This window comes from Castor canadensis, chromosome 2, assembly GCF_047511655.1.
Source record: "Castor canadensis chromosome 2, mCasCan1.hap1v2, whole genome shotgun sequence".
Taxonomy (NCBI): Eukaryota; Metazoa; Chordata; class Mammalia; order Rodentia; family Castoridae; genus Castor; species Castor canadensis.
Window position 1 is genome coordinate 46,086,354 of NC_133387.1, and position 24,492 is coordinate 46,110,845.

A 24,492-nucleotide genomic window follows, 5' to 3' on the forward strand; every position below is an offset into this window, starting at 1 on the left:
ATAAATTCACAAACTCTGGCATCTCCAACTGGAGACCAAAAAGCTAGGTGAGATGTGCAGAAATATGAGTGACAGCAAAAAGCAGCCTAACAATAATAAGGTGGTAAAGCCAAAAGAGAAATGTGCCAAGGATATAGCCACTTTGGGAAAGTTTGAGACGCAAAGGGATAGCTACAGTTACCAAAGGAGGAAGATGAAGAGAATTACAGGTAGGAGAAAGGGGGTACTGATGAAGAAATAAAACTGAGTATATTTCCATGTAAATGCCACGGAGAAAACATCTCTTTAAGATTAGAATATGATTCTATCGCAGTTTTGAAAAGTACTCTAGAAACTTCAGTTACTTGCATAAAATGTACCAGGATGTTACAAGCATCCCAAAACTGTATCAAAGTTGTATATATTTCCAAAAAGAAATTGTGTGTGGTATTGGGGATTTGAAATCAAGGCCTCCTTCTTGTTAGGCAGGCACTCTACCACTTGGGATACCTCTCCTCCCAGCCCTTTTTCGCTTTAGTTATTTTTTATATAGGGTCTCACTTTTTCCAGAAGCCAGCCTAAAACCTTGATCCTCCCAACCTGTACCTCCCAGACAGCTGGGGTACAGGAGTGTATCACCATGCCCAGCATATTTACCAAGACAAACTCGCGGTAACTTTTTGCTTCAGATGGCCTCAAACTGTGATCCAACTGATCTCTACCTTCTAAGTAGCTGGGATTATAGGCATGTGTCACCACGCCTGGCCTCCAAACATTTTAAAAATAGTAATTTCTTCTCACTCTTTGTACCTTTCTTTTAGCCTTATAAAGGCATTTCAAGATGCTGACAGGTTTTTGTTTTTAAATGGTGCTAATGTAGTTATTAGCCAGAAATCCTAAAGTTACCAATTGTAACTATGTATATCTTATAAAATGAGCAAGTAACATAGACAAACTCTCAGGACCATGGTTGGAAGTGCCAGCCAGTGAGCATGATGCCTTTTGGAAGAGTTATGGTAGGGTAGGTGCTGGGAAAATGGCAAGTATCTATCTCACTAGGTAGTTGTTTTTGCATATGTGTGTTTGCTATGCCATCCATGCCACTGGAAGGGCAGAATAAGAAGTGTGTGAATTTTTTAATTTTTTAATTTTGCAGGATCATTTTTAAACAAACTGTAAACTTGTTCTTCAGCAACGAAGAGACACTGCATCAAAGTCCAGAAATCTTTGGTACTGAAGCATAAGGTGCAAAACTCTGGTTGGTTTTTGTTTTGTATATTTATAATGATGACCATTTTTTGAGGAAAATAAGCCATATTTTATATCTATTCAAATGAACCATAAATGTCAGTGTTTTACAGTTTAGAAAACAAAACATGCTTTACTTTAGAAATGCTTCAAGTTACAGCGATTAGAGCAAAGAAGAGCGGGAACTTGTAAATAAGGCAAACATGATCCTTCCTTGGGAATTAAGCTCATTAAATCTACACACAATGAAGAGAATCTGAAATCTCTTAGGCCCAGAAGACTGAATTAACATAGCTCTATGAACAGGTATAGTAATAACATCAACAGAAAGAAGGTGGCTAACATAAATATAAGGGACAATTTGCTGATATGTCCTCAGCACTACCAGGGACAAAGAGCAATGAAGGGTAGGGCCCATGGACACAATCACTGGAGCAGTATCTTTGCTGCAGCACAATGAGGCCTGCTGAAAGCCTCCTCATGCCCACCCACACCTCCTCATTTTAACTCCATGTTTACCAGGCAACCTTCTAAACACTATGCTCAATTAAAAGCATAGATAACTGCTTTCTTAGCTTTAAGCCTTACACTCCTCAACAAATCGCAATGTTTAGAAAAAAGGGAAAAAAAGTCGGTGGGAGGTGGGAAGAGAGCAGTTCTCTCCCTCTGACCTTGCCCGCTTGCCCAAAAATAATTAGTGCACTCTGAGACCTGAGCAAGGACATCTTAAAAAAAGACACTTATCCTGGGAAAGAACACCTGGGCATATGACTCCTCAGGACCCAAGTGTTACAAAGATGACATCTATCTTAAAGGAAGCATCTTACATACAGTATCTTAAAGTTTCTGCTAAGACTGAAACTCACATCTGTAATCCTAGCTACTGAGGAGGCAGAGATCAGGAGGATCATGGTTCAAAGCCAGCCCAGGTAAACTGTTTGCAAGCAAGACCCTTTCTCGAAAAAACCCTTCACAAAACAGGGCTGGCTGAGTGTCTTAAGGTGTAGGCCCAGAGTTCAAACCCCAGTGCTGGGTGGGAAAAAAGGTTCTGCTAAGAATCCAAATTCTTTAGGTGGAGAAAAGCAAAAATTTTGCTATCATTTGTCCATATGCACATATGTATGTTCCTCCCCTCCTGCCCTCCAACAGGGTTCACCTGTTTGAGGCATGTAGCAATCTGAGAGGTGGTGGGACCTTTAAGAAGTAGGGCCTAACTCTGGGGGGCACTGCCCTTAGAAGGAATTAAGATAGTTCTTGTGGGAAGTTGAGTTAATTCTTGCAAAAGATCACCATCAAAGAGCAAGCCCAACTCCTAAACTCTCTGGCTTCCTGTCTCCAGATGTGATCTCCCTCCCAAACATGCCCCCATCACTTCCATGCCCCGTTTAGTCCTCACATGAGCCATACCAATGCCAGCACCATGTCCCTGAGCCTCCAGAAGGTTGAGCTAAATATACCTCTTTATAAATTTACACAGCTCAGGTATTTTGCTATAACAATGAAAACAGATTAACACACATTTTATACATCAAGAATGCACTGTTTAATATCTTCTCTTTTATCCCTTTATAGGCAAGTAGTTAAGGACCACGATATACCTAAACATTTTTAAGATAAATCTTGATGTAGAAAAACACATGTGTAACACATCATCATTCTATAAACCACTACCATTAAATAAATCACCACAAAAACAATGAGTAACATGAAGAATAAAAAATAAAACTTCGAGAAACCAGGAGGGCCCCCGGGCCGCCGCCAGTCACCCGCGCCCAGATGGCTTGGGAAGACATGGACCACAAGGTGACCTAAGTGGTGCGCGGTACTTCCACAGACATCCCTGGACCAGATCAGCATAGCCCCCTGGACAGACCGACCCCCACCCGGGGAAAAAAGAGAAACTGAATAATAAGCAATAAGAACAATAAAGACACGTAGCAAAGAGGGTGGGGCGCACTGAGTGCCAAAGGGGGGGGCAGGGGAATCCCTCCCAGAACTGTAAATAAACAAGCCAGAACTGGCCGGAGAGGGCGGGAAAGGGGGTGCACACCCAGCAACCAGGAGCGGGAAAGCTTGTGAGAGTGGTGGAGGGAGAAGACCCCCCGCCATGTGAGCTGTAAACAAACATGCCAGCCGCCAGGAGCAACAGCACAAGCCCAGCAATCAGGAGCAGGAAAGCTTATAAAAGCAGCAGTGGGAGGAAAACTCCACAGGACGGGGGGAAGACCCACTTCCCAGTGAACTGGGGTGCAGTGTCACCTCCCCCCAGTGCACTTCGAAAGGGGAAAGCTTGTAGCAGTGGTATGGTGCACAGAACTCTGAATAAACAAAGCCTGCAGGGACAGGTGAGTGTTAAGCTCACTGATGAGATCTGCATAAATAACGCCTCCAGCAACAGCAGGCTGACAGCAGTGGGCAGGCAAGCCACAGCCGCAGATAGCCATTCACAGAACTGTCTCCAGACTCTTTTTTTTTCTCTCTCCCTACCTTTGATGAGAAAACAACCAAACTACACCTGCATGCTGAAAAACTTACTGAAACGGTATTGCATTTGAATTTGGGACACTCTGTGGGTTATTTTTTGGTTTTTTGTTTTTCTTATGTTACCTCTTTGATGAGACAACTACAGAACAACATCTGAGGCACCATTTCCAGGACTGAAGGTTGAGGGATGAACACGAAAATTATTAAGACTGAAACTTCATTGCATTTGAACTTGGAGGTTTTTTTTTTTTGATATGTATATATATATACATTTTTTTCTTTCATTTACTTATTTTTTATTTTTATTCTTATCTTTATCCTTTTTATTTTTTATTTTCAATCCTCTGACGCTCTAATGCTTTTTCAGCTTACTGTTGATTAGTACACTGTCTCTCCCTGTTTATATCTTGGAAATTTTTTTGTTTGTTTCCCTGTTTTGTTTTTTGGTTTTTTTTTCTATTTGAATATTTGTTTTTCCCTTTTCCTTTAACTTCTTTGCTTTACAACCCCACTCACCCTTCCATACTAAATATCACTAGTGTTATTATTAGAGCCAAAAAATACTTAATTGCACACAGTACAGGGACAATAACGACACCAAGGGCAATGATGGGAAGACAGAAAAAACAGGAAAACCAGTTTCCCCACAGCAAAAAATTAGTATAGGAACCAGAGGGAAATGAAGAAAACAGATACTCAGATCCAGACTCCAACAAAATGAAAATAAACTATGCCAAAGAACCCAATGAAGCCCACAAGAATAACTTAAAAGAAGACATACTACAGGTACTCAATGAGAATTTTATAGAGATGACACTGGATATGGTCAACCAAAATGTACAGGAGACACTCGAGAAATTCCAAGACAACAAAAACAGAGATTTGAAACAGCAAAAGAAGAAATAAAGGAAACCAGAGAAGCACTGTATAAACACCAAAGTGAAACAGAGAACACGATTAATAAAGAGATATATGAACTCAGGACAAAAATAGACAACATTAAAGAGGAAACCACCCAGGATATGGAAAACCTCAGAAAAAAGAATGAAACAGAATTGCAAAACAAAACAGAAGGCAATCCAGCAGAATAGAACAAACAGAAGACAGAATCTCAGAACTCGAAGATGAAATGATAATTAAAGGAAAAACTGAAGAACTATTAATTAAACAACTCAAGACACGTGAAAAGAAAATGCAAGAACTCACTGACTCCACCAAAGGACCAAACTAGAGAATCATGGGCATCGAAGAAGGAGAAGAGGTGCAAGCAAAGGGAAGACGTAATATATTCAATGAAATAATAACAGAAAATTTCCCAAATCTAGAGACAGTCCAATACAGATGTAAGAGGCCTCCAGAACAACAAACAGACCACATCAAAATAGAAATACCCCACGACATATCATCATTAAAACAACAAGTTCAGAAACTAGAGAGAAAAAACAAATAATATACAAAGGTAAACCCACCTAAATAACAGCAGACTTCTCAACAGAAACATTAAAAGCAAGAAGAGTGTGGGGTGAGATCTTCCAGGCACTGAATGAAAATAACTTCAACCCCAGGATACTCTACCCAGCAAAACTATCATTCAAAATAGATGGAGCAATAAAAGATTTCCATGATAAGCAGAAACTAAAACAATATGTGACCACAAAGCCACCACTACAAAAGATTCTGCAAGGGATTGTGCACACAGAAAGTGAAACCCAACATAACCATGAAAGGACAGGCAGCACCAAACTACAGGAAAACAAAAAGCAAGAAAGTAGAGAGTAACCTCAACTTAGGTACACACAACCAAACCTTCAAACAACGAAGACAACTAAATGACAAGAATCACCACATACCTATCAGTACTAACAATTAATGTTAACGGACTTAATTCACCCATCAAAAGGCACCATTGACGAAATGGATTAAAAAGGAAGATCCAACAATTTGTTGCTAACAGGAGACCCATCTCATGGACAGAAATAAACATAGGCTTAGGATGAAAGGCTGCAAGAAGATTTACGAAGACAATGGTCCCTGAAAATAGGCAGGAGTAGCAATACTTATCTCTAACAAAGTAGACTTCAAACCTACATTGATCAAATGAGATAAAGAAGGACATTCCATACTAATAAAAGGGGAAATAGACCAAAAGGAAATAACAATTATCAACCTATATGTACCCAATGTCAACGCACCCAATTGCATCAAACATACTCTGAAGGACCTAAAAGCATATATTAACTCCAACACAGTGGTTGTGGGAGACGTTAACACCCCATTATCATCAATAGATAGGTCATCCAAACAAAAAAAATAAAGAAATCCTAGATCTAAAATATACCATACATCAAATGGACCTAGTTGATGTCTACAGAACATTCCATCCAACTTCTACACAATATACATTCTTCTCAGCAGCCCATGGAACCTTCTCCAAAATAGATCATATCCTAGGGCACAAAGAGAGCCTCAGCAAATGTAAGAAAATAGAAATTATACCACGCATTCTATCTGATCACAATGCAATAAATCTAGAACTCAACAACAAAAATAAAGACAAAAACATGCAAACAACTGGAAACTGAATAACTCATTGTTTAATGAACAATGGGTCATTGATAAAATAAAAGAGGAAATTAAAAAGTTCCTGGAAGTCAATGAAAATGAAAATACAACCTACTGGAACATATGGGACACAGCAAAGGCAGTCCTGAGAGGAAAGTTTATAGCCATGAGTGCATATATTAAAAAGACTGAAAGATCTCAAATCAATGACCTAATGATACATCTCAAACCCCTAGAAAAACAAGAACAAGCAAATCCTAAAACAAACAGAAGGAGAGAAATAATAATAAAAAAAATAAGAGCTGAAATCAATGAAATAGAAACCAAAAAAACCATACAAAGAATCAATGAAACAAAAAGTTGGTTCTAAGAAAAAATAAACAAGATCAACAGACCCCTGGCAAACCTGACTAAAATGAGGAGAGAAAAAAACCCAAATTAGTAGAATCAGGAATACAAAAGGGGAGATAACAACAAACACCATGGAAGTCCAGGAAATCATCAGAGACTACTTCGAGAACCATTATTCAAATAAATTTGAAAATCTTAAAGAAATGGACAGATTTCTAGATACATATGATCATCTGAAACTGAATCAAGTGGAAATTAATCACCTGAATAGATCTATGACACAAAATGAAATTGAAGCAGCAATCAAGAGTCTCCCCAAAAAGAAAAGTCCAGGACCTGATGGATTCTCTGCTGAATTCTATCAGACATTTAAAGAAGAACTGATACCAACCCTCCTTAAACTGTTCCACAAAATAGAAAGGGAAGGAAAACTGCCTAACACATTTTAAGAAGCCAGTATTACACTTATACCAAAACCAGGCAAAGACATCTCCAAAAAGGAGAACTATAGGCCAATCTCCTTAATGAACACTGATGCAAAAATCCTCAACAAAATAATGGCAAACCGAATTCAACAACACATCAAAAAAATTATTCACCACAACCTAGTAGGAATGCAGGGGTGGTTCAACATATGAAAATCAATAAATGTAATAAATGTAATAAACCACATTAACAGAAGCAAGGACAAAAACCACTTGATCATCTCAATAGATGCACAAAAAGCCTTTGATAAGATCCAACACCATTTCATGATAAAAGCTCTAAGAAAACTAGGAATAGAAGGAAAGTACCTCAACATTATAAAAGCTATATATGACAAACCTACAGCCAGCATTATACTTAATGGAGAAAAACTGAAACCATTCCCTCTAAAATCAGGAAGCAGAAAAGGATGCCCACTATCTCCACTCCTATTCAACACAGTACTGGATTTCCTAGCCAGAGCAATTAGGCAAGAAGAAGGAATAAAAGGAATACAAGTAGGTAAAGAAACTGTCAAAATATCCCTATTTGCAGACAACATGATCCTATACCTTAAAGACCCAAAAAACTGTGTCAGAAGCTCCTAGACACCATCAATAGCAACAGATAGCAGGATATAAAATCAACATAGAAAAATCATTAGCATTTCTAGACACTAATAGTGAACAAACTGAAAAAGAATATATGAAAACAATTCCATTTACAATAGCCTCAAAAAAAATCAAATACCTAGGTATAAACCTAACAAAAGATGGGAATGACCTCTACAAGGAAAACTATAAACTTCTGAAGAAAGAGATTGACGAAGACTAGAAAGTGGAGAGATCTCCCATGCTCATGGATAGATAGAATCAACATAGAAAAACTGTCAATACTCCCAAAAGTAATCTCTATGTTTAATGCAATTCCCATCAAAATTCCAATGACATTCATTAAAGAGACTGAAAAATCTACCGTTAAATTTATATGGAAACACAAGAGGCCACGAATAGCCAAGGCAATACTCAGTCAAAAGAACAATGCTGGAGGTATCACATATCTGACTTCAAACTATATTACAAAGCAATAACAATAAAAACAGCATGGTAGTGGCACAAAAACAGACATGAAGACCAGTGGAACAGAATGGAGGACCCAGATATGAAGCCACACAATTGTAACCGACTTGTCTTTGACAAAGGCACTAAAAATACATGATGGAGAAAAAGCAGCCTCGTCAACAAAAACTGCTGGGAAAACTGGTTAGCAGTCTGCAAAAAACTGAAACTAGATCCATGTATATCACCCTATACCAGTATTAACTCAAAATGGATCAAGGATCTTAATATCAGACCATAAACTCTAAAGTTGATACAGGAAAGAGTAGGAAATACTCTGGAATTAATAGGTATAGGTAAGAACTTTCTCAACGGAACCCCAGCAGCACAACAACTAAGAGATAGCACAGATAAAAGGGACTTCATAAAACTAAAAAGCTTCTACTCATCAAAAGAAATGGTCTCTAAACTGAAGAGAACACCCAGAGTGGGAGAAAATATTTGCCAGCTACACATCAAAGGACTGATAACCAGAATATATAGGGAACTTAAAAAACTAAATTCTCCCAAATCTAATGAACCAATAAAGAAATAGGCAAGTGAACTAAACAGAACTTTCTCAAAAGAAGAAATTCAAATGGCCAAAAGACACATGAAAAAATGCTCACCATCTCTAGCAATAAAGGAAATGCAAATTAAAACCACACTAAGATTCCACTTCACCCATTAGAATAGCCATCATTAGCAACACCACCAACAGGTGTTGGCAAGGATGCGGGGGGGGGGGGGGGGGGGGGGGCGGGGGGAAGGAACCCTCTTACACTGTTGGTGGGAATATAAACTAGTACAACCACTCTGGAAAAAAATTTGGAGGCTACTTAAAAAGCTAGACATTGATCTACCATATGATCCAGCAATACCACTCTTGGGGATATACTCAAAAGACTGTGACACAGGTTACTCCAGAGGCACCTGCATACCCATGTTTACTGCAGCACTATTCACAATAGCCAAGTTATGGAAACAGCCAAGATGCCCCACTACTGACAAATGGATCAAGAAAATGCGGTATATATACACAATGGAATTTTATGCAGCCATGAAGAAGAACAAAATGTTATCATTCGCTGGTAAATGGATGGAATTGGAGAACATCATTCTGAGTGAGGTTAGCCTGGCACAAAAGACCAAAAATCATATGTTCTCCCTCATATGTAGACATTAGATCAAGGGCAAACATGACAAGGGGATTGAACTTTGATCACAAGATAAAAGCAAGTACACACAAGGGAGATATGAGGATAGGTAAGACACCTAAAAAATTAGCTATCATTTGTTGCCCTCAATGCAGAGAAACTAAAGCAGATACCTTAAAAGCAACTGAGGCCAACAGAAGGGGACCAGGAACTAGAGAAAAGCTTAGATCAAAAAGAATTAACCTAGGTGACACACATGCACAGGAAATCAGTGTGAGTCAACTCCCTGTATAGCTATCCTTATCTCAACTAGCAAAATCCCTTGTTCCTTCCTATTATTGCTTATACTCTCTTTTCAACAAAATTAGAGATAAGGGCAAAATAATTTCTGCCGGGTATCGAGGGGGTGGGGGAGAGAGATAGGGGGCAGAGTGAGTGGTAAGGCAGGGGGTGGGGGCAGGGGGGAGAAATGACCCAAGCACTGTATGCACATATGAATAATAAAAAACAAAAATTTTTAAAAAATAAAAATAAAATAAAACTTCAAGGTACCCATGTGACCCATACATACTTGGTTGATATATCCCAAACACAGGCAGTCCACCTACTAAACAGAGAGGCAATTCATTTGTTTTCTTCCACAAGCTAAAATACAACTATAAGTGAGGGTATTCAAAAGCAACAAAATGAGGTCCTCAAATTGTAAGAGAAGGGTACAATTATAAAAACTAGCAAAATACCTATCCAAGTCTAATTATACTAAATTAAAGAAACTCTAAATATACATGACATACAACTTATTCATGTATTTTTTATCTGATCATCCCAAAGTCATAAATAAGAAAAAAAATTCCATATAAGTTAGAAATGGATAGCTACATGAATTCTGAAGCACTTCCTTCCTCTCTCTAAAACAAAGTCTGGAAATAAAAAAGTAAATGTCATATTATGACATCTAGACTATCACACAAGTTCAAAGAATTATACATAATCAAAAAGGATAAAAGTATGTTCTTTCACAAAAGTGCCTAGGAACAACAAAATCCAATTTTAAAAGAGAACAGTTACACCATTATACTATCACCTTCAATCTCTTAACTCCTAAATATTAATGTTCTTTGATTACCTTCCCCTATAAATCAGTCTTCTGCCTATCACTGCTTCCCCTAAATGTTTGTGTTCTACTTTTAACCACCCAACCCAGGCACCTGCATCCATACCTTTGGACCATCAGCTACAGATAATGAATTGCAAATCTCTATCTCCAGCCACAATCTGTCTCCTGAGTATCTGACCACTACATGTCTTGTAACAACTCTACTTAACTGTCCCAATGGAATTTTTAGCGCAAAATGTGCCAAACTGACCTTATTCCTCCACCTCTCCATCTATGCTCCTATTCTGGTTATTGTTACCATATTCTAAAACCTAAGAGTTATCTATTCTATTTTTTCCCTCTTACTAATACTACATCAGTCACAAAGTCAAGCCCCATTCTACCTTACAAAGGATAACTCATAAATCTGCACTCTTCATTCTCAATGTCTTTGTCTTGACTTAAGTGTAGACATATTTGAGACTACTACTGCAATTTCCTAATAGTTTTCACTATATTCAATCTGGTTCGTTCTTCAATCATTTCTCTATACTGCTGCTAACGTGGTATTTCTAGAATATGACTTTAATCATTTCCACTATGGCTTTAAATCATTCTATGATTCAAAATAAAAACCTACTCTTGCTACCTCTTTAGTTTTATCTCTTCTTCGTATTCCATGTAAGACACAAAACTCCAACACATCAATGTAGCTCTTATAATGCCATACTGTTTCTTACCTCAATTCCTGTGTCTAAGTTACTCCTCTCTCTGGAAGGTCATTTTCTTGATATGGTAACAGATCAACCTCAGCTCAGTCATTTGATGTGGTCTTCAACTTCTCCATCCCTCCTTGCTTCTATAGCATTTATCACTCATATTTTGTCTATTCTACTCTACCATACTTTGAATGCTATGAAACTAAAATATTTATTTTTCATTTTTGTGTTCCACAATGCACACCACATCGCCTGGCAATAGTAAATGACCAATACTATTTGTACAATGTTTAAGCCCTTTTATGTTTTTTTTTCAAGCAGAATTTTCACTTATAAACATCCCCTAACAGACAAAGTGCAAGGCAAATATATAAGAGAAGCAATCAAAACTACGCAAGAAGGCAACTAACATAAATAAATGGGGCAGAAAAGGAAAATTAACATGAGGCTTTCTCAAAATAGCTCCTGAAAGCAGAGGTTTGTTTGCTCTGTGTCACATTTTCTCACCAACATGTTTTACTTGCTATTTAATTTTAACACTTATTCTTATTTCCTAGAAAATAAGTGGTAGGTACAGAGAGAAAAATGCAAAGTATTGCCTAAATCAGCCATTTTTCAAAAATGAGTTTAATTAGAACTTGAAAAATGCCATAGACCTTGATCTATCCAACCTACTTTGACTTCCAATAGCTGTCTCCCTCCTGAAAGACCTGGGAGTGAGATTATAAAGGACATATTATAAATCAGTTATCAAACATTCTAACAGATTACAGCATCTCTTCCTGAATGTTTTTTTTTTCTCTTACAGGAAGAAATTGTATGAATTCAGAATTTACTCTGTAACTATACATTTATATCTTACCTTTAAGATGCAATGAAATAGATTACTTCCACCTTCCCCCAATTAGTACTTGAACAGAAACTTCTCCAGCTGAATTACCTCCTAGACATATGTGTTTTCTGTAATCACAAATGAAGAGAATTCTTCCTAATACTAGGCCTCCAGCACATTTGATCTTTCCCTTTTTCTTTTAATCAGTGGTACCCATACTCAACTTTGCTCATTGATATAAAATAAATTCAAAGTCCATTCAAGCACATAATTAATTCTAGATGTGAAAGTTTCTCAGAGACCAAACATCACATAGCACAGCTAAAACTTCATAACAATGTTACTCTTCATATAAATATAAGCATTAAGCTAGTAATATTAAGCTCACATATGCTACCTTTGTAATCACCACTAACCAAAAAAATAATCACCACTAACCAAAAGCTATATTCTGGCAGCATATAGTATAACCATATAGTACAATCATACATTACATGTTCTGAAGAAAATGTGGGTAGAAAAAAGCTTGGAAGGCTGCAGGGTATCACCAGTGACAAAAATATCCTACCCAGGATTTTCTCCCCACTGAGTCATTGGCATTGTCTCTAGCCCTGCTCCTTGGAAAAGATCACCAACCTTTCTTAGTAGTACCCCTTCACTCCTTCTAATTCCCTGGTTTAGTTGAGCTGCTTTTTAACTTTGAGTGTTATTTTATCCAAATACTATGAACAATAGGTTCAAAGTTCTTTACCCACTACCAATTCGTCAACTACAGGCTTCCAATCCCATGGATACTCTTTCTTCATTGCAAAAAAAAAAAAAAAAAAAAAAGTTAAAAATACTTTATCAATAGTGGGGAAGAGAAGGCTGGCAGAATGGCTCAAGTGGTAGAGCACCTGCCTAAGCAAGTGTGAGGCCCTAAGTTCAAACCCCAGAACCATCCTAAAGAAAAATAGTGGGGAAGATGGGGTAACTCTTCCCTACAAAAGCATTCCAACAAGTAAACTCAGAAGGAATGAGGGAAATAGATCCCACTGGAACATAATGGCAAAGTCCATCAATGAATGCTAAAATTAAGTGGCAAATTTTAAATAGAAACATAGCCTCAGAGCACCTGCCCCAAAATGTATATTAATTCAAAGGGAAAAATACTGTCTTAGTCCATTTTGGGTTGCTGTAACAAAGTACCTGATTTGGGTATAATATATAAATAAAAGAGATTGAATTTGTCTCAGTTTTGAAAGTCTACAAGCATGGTGTTGACATCTGCTTGGTACTATGAGGGTCTTTAACTACATCACACAAAGGCAGATGGTTATCATGGCCATCAAAGTGTGAGCACATGTGAGTCGGAGAGATCTCATGGTAAAATAGGTAGCAAGAGTGATTCAGGGACCACACTCACTTATTTTTTTGTAGCACTAGGGTTTGAACTCAGGGCCTCAGACTTGCTAGACAAGCGCTCTACCATTCCACCAGCCCTGTTTTGAGTTGGGCATTTTTAAGATAGGTTCTTGTGAACTTATTACCCAGGGGAAAAAAAGCATGGTCCTCTTGATCTCTGCCAAGTAGATAGATAACAGGAATGAGCCACTAGCGTCCAGCCAGGATCTTTCTTTTTTATAATAACCTGCTCTCACAGGAAGTACCAAGGGTAACTGCAAATGATAAAGAAACCCAGTGGAAAGATCTGAAGGGAAGCTTCCTCCCCAGGCCAGGCACCAGTTTCACAGATGTGTTAATGTGATATACTGTAACCTTGTGCTAGTGTGATAAACTGTAACTTTGTGCTAGTATGATATGTTGTAACATCCCAGCCAGAGGCCACATCTGCTTTTGTCTTTCCCACTCGCTTGCTTCTGCATTCTGAGGCATAAAATCCCCACAGCCTTGAGCAGCGGGACAGGTGCCATTTTTGGAGAGATCTAGGGTGCTGGCCTGATAGCATAATAAATCTTCCTTTCCTCCAACCACCTGGGTTTGAGTCTTATTCTCGCTGGTTCAACATTCTTCCTGCAACATTTGTGGAGGATCCAGTGAGATCAGACGGCCAAGCCCTCTTGGGTAACGGGTCCCTGCTCCCTGGCTCTGCAGCCTGCGGGGGTCCCTGGAACTAGGAAGTATGCACCCTCAATGTGATTCTGGAGTCTCCTTCCAGATGACTGAAGGAGGCTGCGGACCCAGCAACAGGGCCCTCGGACTGGTGGAGTGAAACAGAGATCTATGCCGGACTTCCGGACCAGGTAGGAAGCCCCAGGGTAGTTGGTGTAAGGAACTGGCATGGACTGATCCTCCACAGGGGATCAGCCGAACCCTAAAGAGTATCCAGGGTGATGCATTCCTTTCCTCTGTGATCAATATGATTCTGGTGAACTGGGACTAGAGCAGGCCAGGATTTTAGGGGAAAATGAATAGGAACCGATTGTTTTAAACTCTTGAGTGAATGATTTATGAGTGAGCTTGACTCACTTGCGTTTCAAGCTTGAATTTGTGGCTCCACAGCTGGGTACCTCTAAGGTCCCCTAAAGACTACGGAGTCTGAGTGGGCTCAATCTGCGACTTCACAGTGATTGGCATATGGTCTATGGTAGAATCAGACTAGGGTCTAATCCTAAGTCACCCTGTTGGGCTGAACCCACTATGGCCAAGCCACATCGAACCCCATTGCCTGGGGTTGCAGCCAGATGAGCAGCTGTGTGGCCTCTCACTGAGAAGCACCCCCTTCCCTTTGTCTGTCCTGCAATATCAATAATCACCAGGCACATATAAAATGGGTTCTTCTGGGTCAAAGCACCTGACGGTGCTCCAGACCATGCTTGCTGACTTTAGGGACAGCTTCTTGGGTGACTATGAAGTCCGGATGAAGCTGGCAAAGCTCCACACATTTTGTGAGGTAGAATGGCCCATCTTCAACGTAGGATGGCCTGGAGAGGGCACAGTGGACCTAGCTACTATCGCTCACGTGAGAGACATAGTCATTGGGGATCCAGGTCATCCAGACCAGTTTCCTTACATTGATTCCTGGTACATCCTGGCCGCCCACCCACCTGACTGGATATGTTCTCATGCACCCCGGAGACACACAGCCATTCTGGTTAACAAAAAAGTAAAAGAAAAGAAATTTGAGGTCCACCATGCCTCAGAACCTGAGCCGCCAGACCCACCACCCTATGTTCCTCTGGTGTGCCTCGCCACCGCAGCCTCTCCAAGACCTGAGTCTGACTCAGAGGACCCCAACGGAAAGGAGGAGGCATCAGAGCCAAACCGCCACCCATGTCATCGAATGGCTCCCTCGTTAAACCCCCCTTTGCCTTCGATGGCCCTGGAGAAATATACACGCCATTGAGGAAGGTCACCAAACTCTGAGAGGCTAACAAGCAAGGAGGCAAGAACCCGAGCTGCAGCACTATCCCCTCTGCACCAGGCTCAGGGGCTGCCATTACCCCAGGCAGACGGGTCATACGTGGCCGGACCCACGCAATACGTGTACCAGCCCCTCACTACCACCCACCTCCTGAACTGGTGGCAGCACACCCCCGCATACTCAGAGGAACCACAGGCTGTAATGGAGCTCTTGACCAACATCATGCACAGCCACCAACGCAACTGGGATGATCGCCGTCAGCTCATGTCTACTCTCTTCACTTCTGATTAGCACCGGAGAGTATACCAAGCAGCCAGAGCATGGCTAGTTACCCAAGCTCCACCACAGACTGCAAATCCAGGGTGATGAGCAGATGAGAGGATCCTGGACACCAGACTGGACTGGGATCCAAATACTCCCTCTGGGCTCCAATCCATCCAGCATATGAGACAAGCCATCCTGGAGGGAGCCCATCAGGGGCATGAGGAGCAACCAACCTCACCAGGGTCAGTGAAGTCACACAGAAGGCTGATGAGCTGCCTAGCCAATTCTATGACCGGTTATGTGATGCTTATCATTGGTATACTCCATTTGAACCTGAAGCCCCGAGAACAGGTCTATGATCAACCGCCTTTATCCAACAGTTTGCCTCTGATATTCGCCAAAAGCTACAAAAGATGGAGGGCTTCCCAGGTGCCAATATTGACCAACTCATTAGTATAGCGGCCAAGGTAGTAGTGAACCAACAGGAAAGGGCCAAAAGAGAGAAAGAAAAATATCTGGAAAAAAAGGCAAAGATCCTGACTATCGCCCTCAAGGAGGGAGATGATGGGAAGACCAGAGGCCAGAAGGGAGGATCCAACAGGAGAGAACAGAGAAACTCTCTGGGAAAAAACCAGTGTGCCTACTGTAAGGAGGAGAGACATGAGTGCCCTAACAAGAAAAAAAAAAAGGAAAAAGAGTGACAGTGGCTGCTGCCAAATCCAAGGAAGCCTGCAACCTAGAGACAAACACAGCCTGGTGAGATGAGTCTGACTGAGGGCGACCGGGCTCCCTTTTGATCGGCCCTCAGGAGCCCATGGTCAAGACTGACATTGAGGGCTGCCAAACAGACTTCATTCTGGACACTGGGGCAGCCATATCTACTGTGACCACACCAACTGGTTGGCTCCCCAAGGACTCAATCACCATTATAGGGGCCACCAGAAACACCAAGAAGTACTGGTTCTGCAAACCCCAAGAATGCATAGTTGGCAGACACCAGGTCAGGCACTGGTTTCTGTATGTGCCAGAAGCTCCAGGCCCCCTTCTGGGAGGAGACTTACTTTCTAAACTAGGCACCACAGTATCTATGGATCTGGGACCACATGACGTGAGTGCCTTGCCTTGGAGGTCAGTCTTGAAGAAGAGTGGTGCATACCTCCAGGGACAATAAACCCATCGGTCCTCAACCATTCCTAGATTACCTCATGAAGCAGTTCCCAGGCACTTGGGACGAGGACAGGCAAATCGAGCTGGCAACAGGACAATCCCCCAGTAGTGGTCACCGTCAAACCAGGAGCTAACCCGGTGCGTCAAAGACAATATCCAATACCTCTAGAGGCCCGGAAGGGAATCACACCACACATTCAACGCCTATGGGACTAGGGAATCCTAAGGGGAGTACAATCAGCCTGGAACGCCCCTTTATTCCCTGTCAAAAAGCCGGGGTCCAATGATTATCAACCAGTTCAAGACGTGCACTGGGTGAACGAGGCAACAGAAACTATTCATCCTGTCATCCCCAACCCATGCACTCTGCTGAATTTGATTCCTCCCACCACTAGGGTGTTCACATGTCTGGACCTTAAGGACACCTTCTTCTGCCTGAGGCTCGCAGAAGATAGCCAGCCCCTGTTCACATTTGAATGGGAGGACCCTGACTCTGGAGCAAAAGGACAATTAACCTGGAGTAGGCTTCCATAGGGCTTCAAAAATCAACCCACTATCTTTGGGGAGGCCTTAGCCAGAGACCTTGAAGACTGCCGACCAAAAGACTGCACTATCCTCCAGTATGTAGATGACACACTCTTAGCAGTCCCGACCCTGGAGGCCTGCAAAATTGGAACAGAAGAACTACTCCAATTCCTACAGGAAGCAGGATACAAAGTCTCACAAAAGAAGGCACAAATCTGTCTAAAGGAGGTCATATATTTGGGATGTCACCTGAGCCAAGGGAAGAGAAGGCTGAGAACTGGGAGAAAAGAAGTGATCCTCTGGTACCCATGCCCAGAGTCCAAAAGACAGCTCCAGGAGTTCCTGGGCACTGCGGGCTTCTGCCGCCTATGGATCCCAGGCTGGACTACTCTATGCGGCTCTAAAGGGGAACCCCATAGGATCTTTGCACTGGGGCCCTGACCAAGAGGATGCATTCCAAAAACTTAAATGACACCTGGGTGAGGCGCCAGCCCTGGCTCTCCCAGACATCACTCACCCTTTCCACCTCTACACCCATGAGAAGGGAGGTATAGGATTAGGCATCCTGACTCAGCCACTGGGGCCATGGAGCTGGCCAGTAGCCTACCTGTCCAAGAAATTAGACCCCATGGCCTCAGGTTGGCCCTCATGCCTCTGGGCATTGGCAGCAGTGGTCCTCTTAATACAAGAAGCAGATAAACTGACTCTGGGACAACGCATCACTCTCTGGGACCCCCACCAAGTAACTTCTCTGCTCAAGAGCACTGCCAGTCTATGGATGACCGGGGAATGAGTGACCAGATATCAGGCTTTATTGGGTGAAAACCCTCAGCTGTAAATCTAAACAGTGAGGACTCTCAATCTCGCCACATATTTGCCAGAAGAGGAGGAAGAACCTCTCAACTCCTGCAAGGAGATTCTAGACAAAGTCTTTTCTTCCCAGCCCGACCTCACAGACACTGCCATTCCCAATGCCAACCTGGAGCTCTTCACTGATGGAAGCTGGAGCCTACAAGAGGGAGGATACCAGACTGGGTATGCAGTGACTACCATCACACAAGTAGTGGAACATGGACAGCTGCCAGACCATTGGTCAGCCCAATGGGCAGTTATACACCCTCACCAGGGCCCTCATCCTAGCAGATGGAAAGAGAGCCAACATTTACACTGACTCACGTTATGCCTTTGCAACCTTCCATATCCATGGAGCCATTTACAAAGAGAGAGGTAAAGAGATCAAAAACAGTCAACAAATCTTACATTTGTTAGAGGCAGTCTGGAAGCCCCAAACCACTGTCTGGCTCATACCAACCAACAAGACAAGATCAGCCAAGGAAACAGACTGACAGACAGGATAGCAAAAAAAGCAGTTCTCTCAAAAGTACAAAAGGAAGACGCCACTCCAGCCAAAGTATGCTTCACTCGCCCTGTCCTCCTGGACTGACTGGAGTACAGCCCACAAGAGAGAGAATAGGCCCATGAAACAGGGGCTAAAGAGAACTCACAAGGCTGGTTCACAACCCCAGAGGGAAGGATCCCAATACTAGAAAAGACAGCCCCAGGCCTGGTAAGGCTGGCACACAACAACACCCATTTGGGCAAAACCTCCCTACAAAGACTATTACACAAATACCTGGTCATTCCCCAATTGGCAACTTTAACTCAGTCAGCCAGCAAGGCTTGCCTGCGCTGCACCCAACATAACCCAGGACAGGGACCCAAGCCCCCACTGCTCTCTCAGAAGAAGGGGGTCTACCCATTCCAACACTTAGAGATAGACTTCACTGAGATCCCAACTGAGTAAAACTTATTGGTACCTCCTGGTGGTGGTCTGAACTTTCCTAGGCTGGGTAGAGGCATATCCCACCTACACTGAAAAGGCCACAGAGGTGTCAAGAGTGCTAGCCAAGGAAATTATTCCTTGGTTTGGGGTACCTAGCGGCATCGGGTCAGACAAAGGGCATGCCTTTATCAGCCAGGTGGTCAAAAGCATATCTCATGCAATTGGGCTGACCTGGGATTTGCAGACCCGGTATCACCCCCAATCATCAGGCCAAGTGGAAAAGATGAACAGGACTATCAAGACAGCACTAGTAAAACAATGTCAAGAGACAGGGCTACCCTGGCCAGATGTATTACCCTTGGCCCTGTTCAAAATTAGGTGTACACCTAAAAAATGTGGTCTCTCTCCCTTTGAAGTCCTGTATGGACAGCTGCCACCACTAATACCTAGACAGGCTGGAGACCTTTGGGAGTATGGACAGACTGGCCTCCACAAGTTCTTAAATGGCTTTGTGCATGCTTCCAGGGAGATTGCCCAGCACCTAGGACACCTGGAGCCGGCCCCTGTGACCCTCCAGCTTTTGCACCCATGGAGCCCAGGGGACTGGGTTTAAGTTAAAACCCCAATTAGAGAGAGTCTAGATCCCCAATGGGAGGGACCTTACCAAGTTATTCTAACCACTCCTTCAGCCCTTAAGGTTGCAGGACTGAAACCACGGATTCACCACATGCACACCAAGCCAGCAGAGGATCCAGGCCAGGTGTGGAAATCCCAAGCCAACCCCACCAACCACTGAAACTGACTTTGCCCCGAGGGAGTGCTGATGAGGCCCCAGATGGGTCTACTGATTCTACTAACAGCTGTAATAATAATAAATGACTCATAAACAAACCCTCCAGACCCAGGTGGGGTCTCTCATAAACTGATATGGGAGGGGGGGTCAAACTCTTGGAAGGACAAAAGGGAACTATATTAATTAACTGCACCATCTGTGCTTTGTTAGGCCCTTGTCTTATCTCCTTTAGGTATTGCCCATGCTGGAGGCAAGCAGATGGGCCCAACTAGTGCCCTCTACCCTGACTTGCTCTGGCCCATCCAGAGATCACCTATCCAATGTGCATGGCCAAGTACCGCAAAACTGGGGTGACTGTGAGGGGGGCCTTCCTGGTCCTCTCTACGATACTGGTAATGTGTCAATTTTGCCTCTCTGGGGGCTTGGAAAGGGGTCCCCCCCAAAAGCCAGGGTGTCAGTATTCAGTGGCTACCTTCAAATCTCTTCAACATGAATGAGTGGTCTAAGGCACAGGGAGCAGGAAAGGGAGACCTCTTTCAATTAACACCTGACGAATCACAACGATGGGGAACTAGGGTCTTTGGGCTGGCAGGATTCCTCTAAAATCATTGGGGAGACCCTGCAGTCTTAAAGAGCCTTAGGCTTAAGATTAAAGCAGCAAATGTCTCTCTCCTGGTTAGTAAATTTAACTCCTTGGACCCCTGGGCACAGGGGCAAATCCTCTCTCCCCTCTTGGATGGGACTGATCGGCCCCTATTACACCCTGACACTCATCTCATTAAAATGATAGCTTTGGCAAACAGCAGCCACCAGCTAGTACAACGAGCAGACCCTGAACTAGGCAGAGGCCATTGGAATTTGCCTGAGGGCCGGCCAAGTGTCATATGCCGGGGTGGGTCTAACATATCCGAGATACATGAGCTGGGCCTGGACAATTCAACCCAAAACTACAATACCTGTCTCACAGGCCCACCTATCCAAATAACTGGAGAAACTAAATGCTTTGGTAACAAAAAGAATTGTGCCAATCTAGTAAAAGAAGCCAAAGCACCTAATGGGACGTACTTTGTCAGGGGGCGGGAATGTGCCCTGGTTTTCTTAGTCCCAGACCTGGACATACTTCCCAGGACTGAAGTTGCTCGATACCTAAACCAACAAGCCGCTGGCCAGGCCCGTTTCTGACAGGACCCCATCCTCCTCCCGATACTTCTGGGAGGTGCCCTGGCAGAAACAAAGGCCACGGGAGCTACCGCTATTGGCCTCCAACAAGTCCAACACAGCCAGCTGTCTGAACAAATCCGTAAGGATTTAGGATTAGTACAACAGAGCATCATCACCCTACAGAATCAGTTGGATTCACTGGCAGCCGTAGTCTTACAGAACCGCAGAGACTTAGACCTCATTACTGAAGAAAAAGGAGGAATTTCCGTGTTTTTAGGGGAAGAATGTTGCTTCTATGCAAACCAGTCAGGGATAGTGAGAGAAAATGCACGGTAATTACTAGAGTGGATCAAGGCAAGGGGAAGAAACAAGGAAACATTTTGGAATACAGGATGGAAGAGCTGGGCCCCATGGGTAGCCCCCATGGCGGGCCCACTTACTTGCTCCTTATGCTATTACTCTTAGGGCCTTGTGTGATAAACTCCTCAGCAGGTTCATTTGCAACCAGATGAACACCATTAGATTACAATTAGTGAGACAATATCAAAGACTGCCTCTAGATGACTCCCACGAAATGGTCATAAGGGATTATGAAGAGTAAGAGGAGGGAATGATAAAGAAACCCAGGGGAAAGATCTGAAGGAAGGCAAGCTCCCTCCCCAGGCTGGGCACCAGTTTCACAGATGTGTTAGTGTGGTATGCTGTAACCTTGTGCTAGTGTGATAAATTGTATCCTTGTGATAGTATGATATGTTGTAACCTCCAGGCAAGAGGCTAACTGCCACGTCTGCTTTTGTTCTTCCCGCTTGCTTGCTTCTACATTCTGAGGCATAAAACCCCCACAGCCTTGAGCAGCGGGGCAGGTGCCATTTTATTTCTATAGTGTTCTTTTCAATAATGTGTAGCATCAGTCCAATCATGAGTAAACATCATATAAACCCAAAATGAGAGACAGTGCACAAAGTAACAGACTAGTACTTTTCAAAAAAGTGTCAAGGTCAAGAAAGATAAGGAACTGTCACAGACAGGAGGAGATTAAGGGGAAAAAAAGATGACTAAATGCAATGTACAATCTGGAAGAATATGTCAGCCAGGATGCAAATAGAGTAAGGACATTCAAAGAAGCACTGGCAAAATGTGAATAAATCCTATAGTTAATAGTATTACAGCAATGTTAAATTTGTAGTTTTGATAAATGTGCTCTGATTATATGTTTACAAGAGAAGTAGGGTGGAAGGTATATAGAAACTCTATATTGTCTTTGTAATTCTTTAGGTCTAAATTTATTTGAAAAGACTTAAGATAAATTTCTGTTACCAAGCCTCCTAGATTGATCAACACATTTACTCAGTTCTTTATATGTTCCCTCTCCTAAGTTCCTACTCTTTCCTACATTTTTCCTAAAATGCTGTCAAGTTCTTATATTTTAGGACTTCTCAAAGTAGCATTGTTCCTCCCCAATAAAGAGGCAGAGTATCCATCCTGACTGGTCACAAACTGACCAAACTTAAAAGATATCACTTAACAAACACCATTCATTGCAATGAACAATATGGCAAAAAAAGATTTATATGACTGGAAGAGAAACCAGAGTATATACAAAGTGCTTTTAAATACATTTACACACACTAATTTTGAGATGCATAATATAAATATTGTTATTTTACAGATACGAAAATAAGATTATAAAATTAACTGAAAAGTGTCAAAGCCTGAATTTGAATCCAGTTCTGACTCCAAGACCAATTACCTTATTAAAAGAAAGTGGTCTGCACTTAAAAGTTTAAACTCCCCTGGCTCCATGCAAGCAAATGCCATCTCATACACCATGATTTTTAGGAAAGTTCTAAATTTCATCATTGTCTCAATTGTCCTTCTTTAAAACTCCAATGATTCTGCAATCAGGAATTCTGGAATTTAACGTAAAGGTTTTGTGTTTGCCTTAAAATTACCTTTATGATCTTTAAAAAAAAAAAGACTGAAGTCATTTATTCAGCCATCATCAACCTTTTGAAAGGGTGAGGAATCACTCACCTCTATTGGTCTACCAACGCAGCTTCGTGCTTTCAAATACCTGAGAAATGCTCTAATTCCATTCATCTCTTGGCATTTACAAATCAGGAAAGGAAATCATGCAGGGCTCCAACCCCACGAAATACTCTGAATATGTTTTATTCTGCACTCAAAAAAGTAAAAACAAAAAGAGTCAAGTGGCTAGCTAATCCGTAATACACCTGTTTAAATCTTAGTGCAAATGTGCAGGTGATGTAATAAAGTAACCGTGACTTAGACCTCAGAAGAAAACAACTTTCACCTGATTTAACCAGCATTTTTCTCCTTGACCGCGTGTACTCCCCAACACAGTCATTTTATGTTGTCTGATTTCTGTCATTAGAAAATTTCGAAGGCCCTGGGTTTTAAACATAATAAATCATGGAAACAAGCTTCTAAGTCTGGAAACTTAAATTCTGAATGAACCATTAACTTATTCATAGGCATAAGCACACAGAAGCCGGCGAGCTCTTTGGTTACTTGGCCATGACTTAAGTTAATTCGGGGACCTCCCGCCCTCCCCTCTCCAGTGCCTGGTGTCCGCAGAAGCTTCCAGGGCTGAACTGATCTGGAGACACTGATGCTCCAGCGAGGAACCCCTGGGAGAAACTGGAGAGCTCAAGATGTCACTTTGCGAAATATTAGCTGAACAGCCTGAATTACGCTATTTAATTCAACGGCACAAACTGCCTCTCTGACTCTCACGGAGTAATGGGAACGAGGTGCGATAGGCGGTTTCTGAAAGGGACAAACAAGGATACTACTGAGGAGCCCAAGGTCTGGAGCGACGAAAAGGGGGCGTCACTTGCCTCCCATTCCTGCAAGAAACGCTGGGCCTCGTCAGAACTAACGGTCTTGTGTCTCCTAAATTCGTCCTTCACGTACTGGTCGCCCAAGGCTTTCAGGTCCGGGGGCAGAACCCGATGTAGCTGCAAGATGCGCCTATATAAGGCCCGGACACGAGAAATGTGCAGCCCAGGCATTGCGCCGAGCACGGACAGTAAACCGCGCCTGCGCAAAAGGTAGGCGCGTCCCCGCCACTGAGAGGACCCCGCTATTTCCGGGTGAACCGGAAAACGGGCGGAAAAGGGCTTGAGACCTTCATCCGGTTTGGTCCTTTCTAGAATCCCGTCCTTCCGGAAATCCGAGTTTTGCTGCGGACAGAAAAAGGCCGGTCCTTCTCTGGTAGAGGCGTGGCCTGTGCGGAGTCCAGTCTGCAAGACGCAGGGGGATTCATCTACTGCTGTGTTTAATCAAGAGAGCACGAACCAGAGGTCTTGAAGGTGCCAATTGTCACCTCTCATTACCATCCCATCATCTTTTCCACTCGTCCTTGCCCAGTTCTTCTTATTAAAAGCTTGAGAGAGACTTGGTCAAAATCAACCTCCTACAA

General features: G+C 42.5%; 1 protein-coding gene across 1 annotated transcript in view; it reads right to left on the bottom strand.

Annotated features, from left to right (window-relative positions):
• Sdhaf3 (succinate dehydrogenase complex assembly factor 3) overlaps positions 1-24,152 on the bottom strand; it is an 80,497-nt gene extending 56,345 nt beyond the window's left edge. The window contains exon 1 of the mRNA XM_020169823.2: positions 23,909-24,152. Coding sequence (XP_020025412.2) covers positions 23,909-24,082 — 174 coding nt within the window. The 5' untranslated portion in view covers positions 24,083-24,152. The remainder of the gene's footprint in view (positions 1-23,908) is intronic.
• Between the last annotated feature and the right edge of the window lie 340 nt (positions 24,153-24,492).